The following is a 12,135-nucleotide window of genomic DNA, read 5'->3' on the forward strand; positions in this document are numbered from 1 at the left end:
TTTGCGTTGGATGCATGTAGGCTGAGCAAGACACTGTTACACTGCAGAGCCCAGCTAGAGTGGCAGACAGGTGCAACTGTATGTTTATTCTAGCATCCCTTTGCTTCTGCTTCTGGATTCATTGCCCCATGGCCAAAATAGGAATCTTCACCAGTGCATTCAATATTGATTAAAAGTCTCTGACCAATGAAGACAAGGCAACAGTGTATAACTCTGTCAGGATTGTGAGGCAGAAGCAACTATCAGCAAGATGAAAGGGAGAAAAGCTTCAACAACATGGTGCTTAGCTAGCTTCTCTAATCTAACATCTCTCCTCTGTTGTGGTGCCCTCTGCCATCAAGACTACCCCACAAATTTAGCAGTCTGTGTTAATCGTCGGTGCCTCAGCTTGACCCAGGACGGGGTCACTATCAGCTGCCTTTGCCTCAGAGGTACACCGAGGTGCCATGCTAGCCTTGCACTCTGTTAGCCTCTCTAGCAGCCTGGCAGCCTAAAGGAAGAGGCTTTGCAGGAGGTGCAGATTTCTAGAAGGACTGAATTGGGAAACTCTCGAGCAGCTGCTGGCAGTCTCTGAAAATAGGGGCATATGCACAAAGGTGGGGCTGGCAACACCCCTGGGCACACTGACTGTGACCTGCTGGGGCTTTTCTGTCTTGCTGACACCCTGAGCAGCTGCATGGCAATTAGGTAGTTTAGACAGATGAAGCGCTACAGCAGTGTTAATTATTCTTAATGAGATTGCTCCCAAGCGGCAGCACAGCAGATGCCGCCCCTTGCAGGGTGACTCCCCCGCAGGAGCATGGAGGGCAAGTGAATGTGCAAGTCACAAAGACCCCTGGCCGACCCCCTGCAGCCTGGAGTAACCAGCAAAGTGGGCACACAGGGCACAATGTGTCACAAACCCCAGTAACATTTCTACTGTTCCTGCACTGCTAGGACCAGCTCCTGGGCCTGACACTAAATTTCAGCACCTGCACCTGCAAGCAAGTTGTTTTTTTTTTTTTTTCCCCTTACAAAACAAAAGAGAAAAGCAATTCATTTAAAAAAAAAAAAAAAAAAAAAAAAAAAGGATCTTTAGCTGAAATACTGGAAATTGTTTCCTTCCTCATGTCCTGTTTGCTTTCTCTTCTCCCTTCCCCCCAGACTCTATGCACATAGAGGACATGGATGCGGTGCAGAAGCTCCAGGACCTTCTCCACGAAGCCCTGCAGGACTACGAGCTGAGTCAGCGCAACGAGGAGCCCCGGCGAGCAGGGAAGCTGCTCCTGACCTTGCCCCTCCTGCGGCAGACAGCCGCCAAAGCTGTGCAGCACTTCTACAGCATCAAACTGCAGGGCAAGGTTCCCATGCATAAACTCTTCCTAGAAATGCTAGAGGCAAAGGTCTGACAGCCCCAGTGCCAGCCGACAATGGCCGGGGAACAAACTAGAAACAAAGATGCAGACAACGGAGCAATCCAAACAGCAGCAGCAGCCACCGCCGGCTTTTATCTCCAATCATTTATTATGGAAGAATTATTTAATGTCTATCTGTCGGCGTGACTGCAGAATCTCATGTACAGGAGGGGGAAAACTCTTTTAATCAGTCACCTATTTCTCTTTTTTTTCATTTGTTTTCTCTGTGGAAATACCAGAATATGCTCTTGCACTTGTTGAGGCGGTCGCTGGGGCTCAGCCCCTCTGAGCGATGTTGCTCTCAGCACTGTGCCGGCCGCCTGGTCCCCAGCCCCCTCCACCAGTGCTGGAGAGGGAGTGGGGACTGAAGCAGGAAGAGACGAAGAATAGAGTCAATATAAACTTTATCTGCTTGTGGTGTGAGGGGTCAGATAGAAAGGGAAGCAGCCAGGGTCCTTCATTTTGTCACCTTTCTGGCTCTAACAATAGGGCAGATGCTGCTTTGGAGAAGAGCAGTCCTGGACCTCTCCTGATCAAAATGGCTGCCTCCCAGGCTCCTCTAGCGCCAGCTAACACTTGTACATACAGGCCCCACTTCTTACCGGGAAAGATGCTCCTAACTGTGTAAGATACCCTGCGACCTTGTACAGCGTGTCATTACGCCTGGCTAGTCCCTCCCGTGTGCAATCCCCGCAGGACCCTGAAGAGGCAGGATGTATGGCCCTGAGAGAATGCAAGTCTCCCAGGTAGTGAGAAAAACAGATTCTGGTGTAAGCTTTTGTGCTGGGTTGACTTGATAATCTCCGCATCCTTTCCTATGTGGTGCTAACTACAATTCTTCTGCACTTTTCGCCCTGTAGTATAAAACCTGCCTCTTCAGTGCAGCTGAGTGCCATTTCCCACTCGTTCCTTGTGGCAGAGAGCACAAGGCTTTGTCTGCATGGTTACCACCCAAGTATAAACACACCCCAAACCAGGGCTTGCCTAGACTTCATTCAAGTAATAGATCTTTGCCTCCACAGAGACTTAGGCTTATTGCCAAATACTAGTTAGAAATCAAAGGAACTGCTTTTTGGGGGAGACAGCTCCTGAGCCCAAGAGACTGCTTTTTTTTTTTCTTCGTTGTTTTTTTTTTTCTTCTTTTTTTGTGGCAGCCTAGGCAAATAAGCTTAGAGGTTGGCGTGGAACCCCCAGATCCAATATCCCAACTACTGTCTTCCCCTGCCTCATCCCATTATCCTCAACAGAGCAAAAAAGGTAGCATGGATTATCCCTGGACCTGGTAAGAGGTTCTCTCACTGATGGAAGAAGAGATATATCTGACCTCAAGGTGGTCAGAGAAGAAGTGGTGGAACGTTTGTTTACTCATGTCACTAGGTTTCTACTGTGTCTGAGCCTTAGTTTAGCTCAGCTGGCTAAATCACAACTGCTGCATTCTCAGTATTCAGAGGGGATTTTGGGTGGCTTGAAAAAACTAGCTTGGCATTCTGTGAGATTTTATTTTTTTGGACACTTTGATCTGAGCCAGCCTGAGCTGGTGAGAGAATGTATTGTCTGTTTGGTAGTGAGTGGCATGACAACAGAGCTGAGGAGAAGCCTCTGATCTGTATTTGAGACACCACTGCCTCTGCTGCCTCTTCTCAACCTAGGCTTACGTTCCTGGATAACCCAGTGGTGTGACCTGCACAGGAAGCCTTCCAAACTGTGGAGTGTGATCAGGGAGGTACTGGATGCTTGTTTTCTACTGGAACTGAACATGTATCTCAGTGCAAAGCTCAGGCTAGCTCAGAAACTGGGGAAATTTCGCTGCTACTAAGCTCTCAGCTCATGTTGCTAGCCCTCTGCTGGTCCTTTAGTTAGTTCAGTTCCATCTCCTCTGAGTTCTCCCAACACTATACAGTCATAGCTACTCACCCATTCTGTACTCACCACATAAAGGAATTCAGTCCTGCTTCAGGCACATTAGTAAGCCAGCAAAGACCCAGGAGTCAGAAGGCACACGGGAGCTGGGATTGTTTCCACACTCAAAGCAGCAGCAATTACACAGTGGCCTTGTGCTTGAACAGATACCTGTGCTTCTTTTCACCTTCACCCTCCCAGAGCGAGCTGGGGAGAAAAACAATAGCTTTTGGTTGCGCTTACAATCTCTGTATCTATCTGTGAATGAGAGGGACCAAACTGAAATGCAAGCCTTCACTAGAGCCAGTTTGCAGCGTGTTGCAACCTGGCAACTCTTTCTGGCTGTGGCATGAATATTCTCACACACTTGCTGTGCTGTGCTGTTGTCTCTAAGCAGGACTCACTTGACCACTGTTGCTTCTCTGCTGAGTCCCACTCAGCTGCAGCACACTGTGTTCCAGCCTGCCTCACAGCTGTCGCAAAGTGGGCTGAAAAGTTCCTAAGAAGCAAGTCTTACTCTGCTGGGCCCTGGCTGGGAAGGTTATTTTAAAAAAGTTCCAGGGAAATCTTCTCTAAGTAACCCTGCTTGAGCAGGGGGTTGGACCAGAGGACCTCAACCATTCTGTGAGTGTGGAAAGACTCCTCCAGCTCTGTTGAATTTGAACTTGGGCTTGCTTTTCAGAACAGAGGGGAAAATAACCTAGAAAACATGATTGTAAAGGAGGGCTGCTGAGTTACCTTCTAGCTAACAGCGACTGCTGTCTATTTAGAGTATGGAGGCAACGGCTGCATTGGCAGAACAATATAAAGATACTAAATTCATTTTTTTCCTGGACTTTCTTTCTCCATTACAGCTGCATAATCTTGGAGCCCAACTGGATATCGCCTCATTGCTTGAAGGTAGTAGGCCTGGAAATTTTGCTGGTTTGCTTCTGAAACAGGATGGGAACTGAACCAGGCAGTAATTAGCATGTATTTATCTCTCTATACCAGGGATGCAAACTGTTTCCCAAGAATGGGGACAGAAACACCTGCCTAGATTTAACCCTTAAAAGGCTTATACCATCTTTAGTTGGGAAGCAGGGCAGGTCTCTTGGCCTTTCAGACAAGTGCAGGCTTCACGTGCATCTCATCCCTTTCCAGTTTCTCTGATCTGCTGTGCCTCACTAGTACCAGCATGCTGCCGCAAAAGAGGAGCATGTCCAGCTACACAGCAGGTCAGGCTTGCAGAAAAGGGTGACGTCTTAGTGTAGTCCCCTCAGTAAAGTTTGACATGGGAAATGAGGCTTCAGCAACTGCTTAGGTCTTTGGATTCCCATAGGCTCTTACAAAGAGGTCTGGAGACGTGGAATTCAGGCATAAACTGGGAGGTGGGTTCTGGTCAGTGTTTCTTATGCCATTCATTTGTAATATGGGGCTAACAGAGTCAGCTCCATACAGCTGTCCTTTTGCGTGGGGCAAAAGATGACAGAGTTTGGGCCTCAATTTCTGTGACTTAAAGAAAAGAAAAGCTAAACTGTAGAGGTAAGTGTGTCGGTGACAGTGAATAAGCATGAAGCTGACAGGCAGCTAGTATGGTAAAAGCAGCTCTAGCCCCCGATATACATGTGCAGATAACAGAAACCACGTACCTGTGAGCCACTGCGACATGGCAGATCTTCCCAAGTGACCAGTTCTTCTGTTTTGGGCACATTCTTCTCCGGGAACAGCAGTCTCTGGCCTGTATTGCAAAATTAATTTCATGGGGATCAATTAAAGGAAAGGGTAAAACACTACACAAAAATGAGGTTTCTGGGGAAACTCGGGCATTACATCTCGCTGCAAAACTGTGAAGTTACAGGAAAGTCCCCTGCAACAATCAGAACCTCGCAGTACTGTTTGCACTAAGGGGGCATTATTTTTCTCTTTGTCAGCTGTCATCTTTTTTTTTAAACAATTAACAAATTCACCAGAAACATATAAGCAGCTATTAGAGGGGAAAATCACTGAAGAAGACCCTAGAATGTAACTTGTTGAGCTTTTATTACCAATTGGAGCTGAGAGAAAGTGCTTCCACTTTGTATCCACAAGCTATAATCAATTGTATGGCCGATTGTATGTTCTTGTGGCTGGCTTATAGAGGGAAGCTAAAGAGACAGAGGCTGTGAGATTGATGCAGGGAGTTATAGACAGTGAAATAAACAGTATCTACTTAACTATTATCTGCTCCTTAAAAAAAGAAAGAAAGAAAAACCTGTGAAATAAATAAATTGTATTCTTGTGGTACAGGTCATTTCAAACAAAACAAGAAATAAAACACAGAAATGTAAAAACTAATCATGACAGAGTAATGTTTATTGTATTTAGAAAATGCTCTGTTCTGTCTCTCAGGATGCACAGAGACCCACTGAAGGGGCTGGGATGGGGGAAGGCCTCATTTGTGCATGCTACAGAAGGGAAGGGAGAAAAGTCCAACCTCTCATTTAAATGCCCTTATTTTGGTGTTTTCCTCTATCCAGAGAAAAAATCCCCAGTAAACTTTTGACATTTTTTGAGATCAGCATGGCTGAGGGCTGGTAAAACAGACACTGTCGTCAGTATCTGGCACAGATTGGTCTCTGCCACTCACTCATTTTCTCTCCACTGGTGCAAGGAATAAACATGAGCTAGTGATGAAAAAGCCTTGAAGTTGTTCCAGTGAAAAACAAAATCTCTAATCATAAAATACATCATTGGCTTAAACCCAACAGTGACATCAAGAGTGTTGCAAGCATTGCAGCAGCTGCCCAGTGCTGATGAAGTGGGTACAAGTGCTGAAGTCATTGATCTGGTGGTCAGGAGTTGCAGAGGGCAATCTCACTTCTGTGTCAAAAAGCAGGAAGGGAAGAACGTTTCTTTAAACCATGTTCTTTAAACACATTTCTCTGTCTCTCAAGTTAGAGGCACGTTTAACTGCTGGAATATGTTCTTCAGCTCCAAATGTTAAAACAGTTTGAGGTAGTTGTTTGTGACTGCCTGCACCCAAAATAAAATGAAGACAACCAGTGTCTTCCTCCTTCCAGCTAACGTATCAAACAGTTAATGAGAGCAAATATTAGGCACAGAAAACTTCAGCATTCAACTTTCCAGTAACAAAAAGTGGCAGAGTTTGTGCTTTGAGCCTGTTTCTTTACAAAGCCATTGCTATCAACTTGAATGACACCATGGAAAAGCTTGACCATCTCTGTCTGGGGAACAGGAGGAGAAACTGAGCAGTGTTGCTGGGGGCTGGACAAGACAGAGGATGGTAAGTCACAAACGAGCACTGAGTTTAGATAGCCCAGCAAAACACAGCAGCTCTGGTTCAAAACATTGCTGGCTAGGCAACCCAAAAACAATGACTCAGAGCCAAAAGAACTGCAGCCAGAAAGTCTCTTTACATAAGTGCTAATCAGCTTTGAGAGGACCAGCATGGTTACGGCCTTCTGTGGGCTTTGTTCCATAGGGCTTAGGTAAGGCTAGAAAGAGCTTCAGCTCTGGGAGTAGCAGTATCCAAACAATGACAAGCAGGAGTGAGGTCACAAGAAAGACCAGAACCAGCCAGATGCTCAAAGCACCATTTGTAAGAACAACGGAGACAGACAACAGCCACCACTGACACATCCCTGACTGCTGAAGAGTTCAGTGCTTCACTGAACCCTTCCAAAATCTAACTGGCTGCATGCTGACACAGGTTGGAGGTCTTCAGCAAACAGTCTCTGGACAGGACACACTGCGTACAGAAGCAGCTGTTCTAGCTCAAATCACAGGGCCAGGTTCCTCTTGCCAAAAACGGCCAGCAGCAGATGACCAGAGAACAAAAACAGGGCACTGAGGTATAAAACTATAGCTCCTGGCCATTTACAAAAGCTCCTGAAGATAGAGATGAAGTCTCTGCATTTAACCACCCCTGCTGGCTTTTCTTACATGGATTTGTCCACCCGCTTTTCGAGGTGATACAAGCATTCAGCCTCTGCAGCAGCGATGAGTTCTGTGGATCACTGCTAAAAGAAACAGCTTCTTTGCCTGCTGCGGACATGCCATCAGCTATTCTTATTTCATGCCCTTACAGCTTGCATTAGAAAGCACAAGGAACAGTCCCATACTCACTTTTCCCTACCATTCACACTCGTCTAAATCTCTCCCAGTTTCACCCTCTGTCATTTCTTTTCAGGGATGAAGGACAGCTGTCAGCCTTCCCCCTTCACTGAGTACACACTGCACAAATTAAATTAGAAAAATGGGATATTGAGAAAGGCAAACTTCTGCCTTGGGTGAGATGCTTTAAAGTACAAACACTGTCCCCATCTGAGAGACATACAACTCTTCTTGTATCTATCCACACACAAACATTCACTCACCACATCTCTTAGCTATATTTTCATTCACAGCCCTGCTGAAGTTCACATTTACTTTCAGAACAGCTCACAGACAAGATCAGCCTATGCAAACCCTACTTTCCTAACCACAACAAGGTGGGTGTGGCCTTTTTTCCTCCATCTCAAATAAAGACACCTCAGCCTTTATCTGATCCAATCCTTTGGTCATGGGAGAAATGGATTTTTAAAAGAGAAGATCTTTAGTGCATTCCTTGATGCATCAAATAATAGATTTTTTAAAAATTCATTCCTTCCTATTGCACTATAAAACTTGATTTCTGTTTAGAAATCCCGGCTTTATCAGTAAGTTCACAAATACCTGACTACTGCTTTTCTGAAACGAAAACACTGAGTGTGCCATCAAGAGGCTCAGCATCGAGTGAATTACTTTGGTGAATGAAATAACCATACATTTTGTTCTCGGATTTCAAGTGGCAATACACTTTCAATATGCTTTATGACACGGCCCCCGCATAACTGCAATCATTGAATAATAAAAAGCAGAACAGTGATCAGATAAGGAAAAGCCATGACAGAGCAAACTAAAAGCACTTTACCTAAACCTGCAAGAGTCACACAAAACAAGGCTTCATTTAATAGATGGGTTAGAACAAAGCAGATAAATCATGTTTTTACTCCATATGCCAATTAAGTCAAGTGCAATATGTAAGTTATGAATAATCTCTCTGGAGTGAAGAGTGTTGGATTTGGAAGGAATATAATCTAACTGAAGCCAAAATTTTAATCACCTTCAATAATTACATTTCTAGTATTGTAAATTCTTTTCTGTTGCAACATTGAAAGCAGTCATTTGTGCAAGTAATTTTCCATTACCATTTACATTATTAAATTCACACACTTTTGAACCAAACCCTTGTATGTACCTTTTTGCCAGTGGTTAATGTTACTATAAGTCAACAAATCCTTTGGAAAGGATTAAGAAAGAAGTACAATTTCACCAGATAGTGCTGTATCTAATGAACCCCTGTAATCAAGCCTGGGATTATCACTTATTTCCCCAGCCGCTTTTTTCATCCAACCATAACCTTTCAGCAGCATCCTAAGGGAATGATGCTCACGGGGACTGTATTAGCATTGGCATCCTCTTTTCTGAGTGCTATCCTCAGCTTTGAGCACTTGTGGCTGCAGAAAATCCTGCACTGCTACTGCTGCTTCCGTGTATTTCTTCTTTCCAGCACAACTTTCTGGCTGTTCATGATTGAGCACTTACTGCTAATGTTTGGTATGGTTTGGTTTGTTCACTCCTCAGACAGCCTCTCTCCTGCCCTCTTCCTGACACACTGCTCAAGTGAGCGGGAAGGATGTCAGTGTCTACTCAGCTTCCTGTGCCAGCTGACCGCATCAAGCTGTTCTGGACCACTTCCATCTGGAAGGAGGGTCACCCAGCTTAACAGGACCCATTGGTAAGGCTCTGCTAAAACGTGCTAGCATTCCAGCCTTGAGAAGAATACAATTCATCAGAAGTGACTGCCTATATCTAGAGGATGGTTAGAGAAGGGCATCTGCAAAACAACAGTGATACTGACACTTGAGACAGGGCATTCTTTCCTGTCCTTCTCAAGCTTCCTGTGCAGGTAGGAAGAAAGTACAGGCCTCAGACACAGCCCAGTCAGACAGGATCACAGCAACTTCTGTAATAGGCGCAGTTCATCGGAGAAACTGTGTCAAATCTTCCTGGTCAGTGAAATACCCTGCTTCCCTAGGGCTCCACTGCTCAGTCCAAGAGGGCCTTCAAATCCTGCCTGCGTAAGGTAGCAGAGCCATGCAGCGGGGCACCACCTGCTAATGTGTGTTGTCAGTGCTAGACTAAAAAGGCAGTGCTCCTATGATGCTGTGTTCATTTGGCAAAGTAGTTATTAACCTGAATTGAGTTACAGCAATTACAGATTCAGTGTTCACATTCAGTGATCACAGAAAGTGAAAGCATTTTACAAATAAATCACAAACACCTTCTGAATATGTTTAAAATGAGCAGTCAAAAGGAAAGGACAGAACCAGGACTTCCCAACTGTGTTTCTCAACTTTTTTTTTTTCTTTTTAAGCAAAGAGACCACTCAGCCTTTCTGAACAAAAAATAAAGTGCTTGGACTACTTGGTGTCCCAGGTACTTGTCAGCTATAAGAAAGAGCAGGGGATAAAGAAAATCTCAGCAGATAGGCAAATAAGATGTTTCAGTTTTACAGAAATTATCAGGTGATTATTTTAACAAAGAAAATCTTATATAATATTTAAGTAATGGAAAGGCAGATGTGACCTCTTTTCTGCAGGTCTCTGCTAAGCTGCAAAGCCTGTGCTGCAAGCAGGGTAAAGCTGCTGGAGAGGAGTGGAAGCTTCCTATCTGAGCGCACACTGAGTGGCTGAGACTGGATCAGCCCACTGCCCAGCACAGCTCTCATTCCTGCACCCATGGCTGTGCCAGCTCCTCAGGCTGGGGCTTTCCTTCCCATCCATGGCTGCTCTGCACACAAAGCATCTCTTATCCCCCAAGGCATGCTGCTTACAAAAAGGTTTATCCTGAAAAGTGGCTGAAACATCAGAGAAGTGTTGTCTGGGACTTCTCAAAATATTAAGATACTCAACTTCAATCAGCTTGGACTAGAATTTGAGAATCCTTTTATGTCTTGTCTTGCTTTTCTCACAGAACATGCCCACAAAAAGTGGTATTAATGATGCATTCTGGAGTTTGTCATTGCTGTGTGACCTGGAGTGTGCTCCTAAGTTTATTCTATCAGTTTTCCTGATATTCTTATACATTAAGATAGCACAGGATAGCCTGACTGCTGCATGTGTTACTTATCCGAATGCAAGGAATAAATAAATTACCACAAGCTGTCAGTGAAATGCCATGCTGAGCACAAGTGCTGTCACCTCTTTGGTGCAAGGTTTTCTGCACTGCTGGTGGCTTTTATACTCCCGTGGGCCACAGCACTAAATGCCCTTTTCACTGAGCCTAGCCCTCCACTCTCCACAGCAGAAATTGTTCGCCCAACAGATAAACACTGCTCCTCTCAAAGATGAAGTGAGTCAAAACCAAACTGCAACAGAAACTGTCTGGGCTGCTGTGTCTACAGGTAGTTGCACTTCATTGGTGATATATGAAGAGAGAAGGGCTAGCATGGGCTGGGACAGTAATGCACAAGGTGAGCAGAGATGGCGTCATAGAATCATAGAATGGCCTGGGTTGAAAAGGACCACAATGATCATCTAGTTTCAACCCCCCTGCTATGTGCAGGCTCACCAACTACTGCACAGAGCCACATCCAGCCTGGCCTTGAATGCCTCCAGGGATGGGGCATCCACAGCCTCCTTGGGCAACCTGTTCCAGTGCATCATCACCCTCCGTGTGAAAAACTTCTTCCTAATATCTAACCTAAACCTCCCCTGTCTCAGTTTAAGACCATTCCCCTTTGTCATCCCTATCACTATCCACCCTTGTAAACAGTCATTCTCCCTCCTGTCTATATGCTCCCATTAAGCACTGGAAGGCCACAATTCAGGAAAATGTCCTGCTGACATCTCTGCCACAACTGAGAAGTGAGATAAGCTCTTTCATGAGCATCCATCAGGTAGGTGGCTACCCAGCAAGTCAGAAACACACCATACCTTTGAAATAACAAGGAGAGGAAAGGTCTGAATTATAACACAAAAAGAGCATTCAGCAGTGTCCCAGGAACTCTGTGCTCTGAAAAATCATTTCTTCCTTGTTAGTCTTCTCCCTTTGTAGTCCCATTGTAGTTTGTAGCACCTCTCAATGAGAAGGGACAAGGCTGGCCATAGCATTATTTCCTTGCCAGTCCACACCATAGGTATGTGCTTATTTCTGCTGGGAGACTTCTCATAACTAGGAAGGCTGCTGCCTTCGTGCTCACACATATTTTGAGCTTCCAAGGAGAAAAAAGTGAGAGAAATAGGAGAGAGAAGAGAAAACATGACACAGCTTGCTACCTAACTAGTTGGCATAGCTGGCTTTATCACTTCGTCATCTGGCTGGCAGGAAACCATGACACAGACATGCTTTGCATCAGTGAGAGCGCAGTACACGAACAGGAGGCCAACAAGCTCCTGGCCAACAAGGAGAGAAGCAACAACTAACCATGGAAAACACTCAAATCACTTTGTTCCTCACCTTTGCCCTCAAGATGACTGACTGTGCTGCTCTTTCTGTTCCTAGAATTAATTTTGTTTAACATTCTAACTTAACAACTTTCATAACTATCATGACTTTGTTTTCTTTTCCAGCTAAAAAATCAGAGCTTCAGAATTTTTCTGAGTAGATATTAACTCCCACGCATCCACATAATGGCAATACAACTCACTTTTACTCAGACTCCTTAGGTCTAAATTTTCCTGTTTGGATTTCTGAAAAATTAAAAGAGCCCTTGAAAGGTCATTACAGTGCTTCTTTTCCACTTTAGTCCCAAGTCCAAGTGGATATTAGGATTTAT

The 12,135-nt window shown here is 44.9% G+C and overlaps 2 protein-coding genes across 6 annotated transcripts in view; one reads left to right on the forward strand and one right to left on the reverse strand.

Annotated features, from left to right (window-relative positions):
- Nucleotides 1-5,609, forward strand: part of ESRRB (estrogen related receptor beta) — a 122,742-nt gene extending 117,133 nt beyond the window's left edge. For all 3 annotated transcript variants that reach the window (XM_052696057.1, XM_052696056.1, XM_052696058.1), the window contains one exon: nt 1,144-5,609. In XM_052696057.1, the coding sequence (XP_052552017.1) occupies nt 1,144-1,388 (245 nt within the window). In that variant the 3' untranslated portion in view covers nt 1,389-5,609. The remainder of the gene's footprint in view (nt 1-1,143) is intronic.
- Nucleotides 1-12,135, reverse strand: part of ANGEL1 (angel homolog 1) — a 187,625-nt gene that overhangs the window by 48,242 nt on the left and 127,248 nt on the right. For all 3 annotated transcript variants that reach the window (XR_008209613.1, XR_008209614.1, XR_008209615.1), the window contains one exon: nt 4,925-5,013. The gene's annotated coding sequence lies outside the window, so the exon portion shown is untranslated. Of the gene's footprint in view, nt 1-4,924; nt 5,014-12,135 lie in introns of those variants that run through there.

This window comes from Tympanuchus pallidicinctus, unplaced genomic scaffold (genome assembly GCF_026119805.1).
Source record: "Tympanuchus pallidicinctus isolate F22 unplaced genomic scaffold, pur_lepc_1.0 scaffold3, whole genome shotgun sequence".
Classification (NCBI taxonomy): Eukaryota; Metazoa; Chordata; class Aves; order Galliformes; family Phasianidae; genus Tympanuchus; species Tympanuchus pallidicinctus.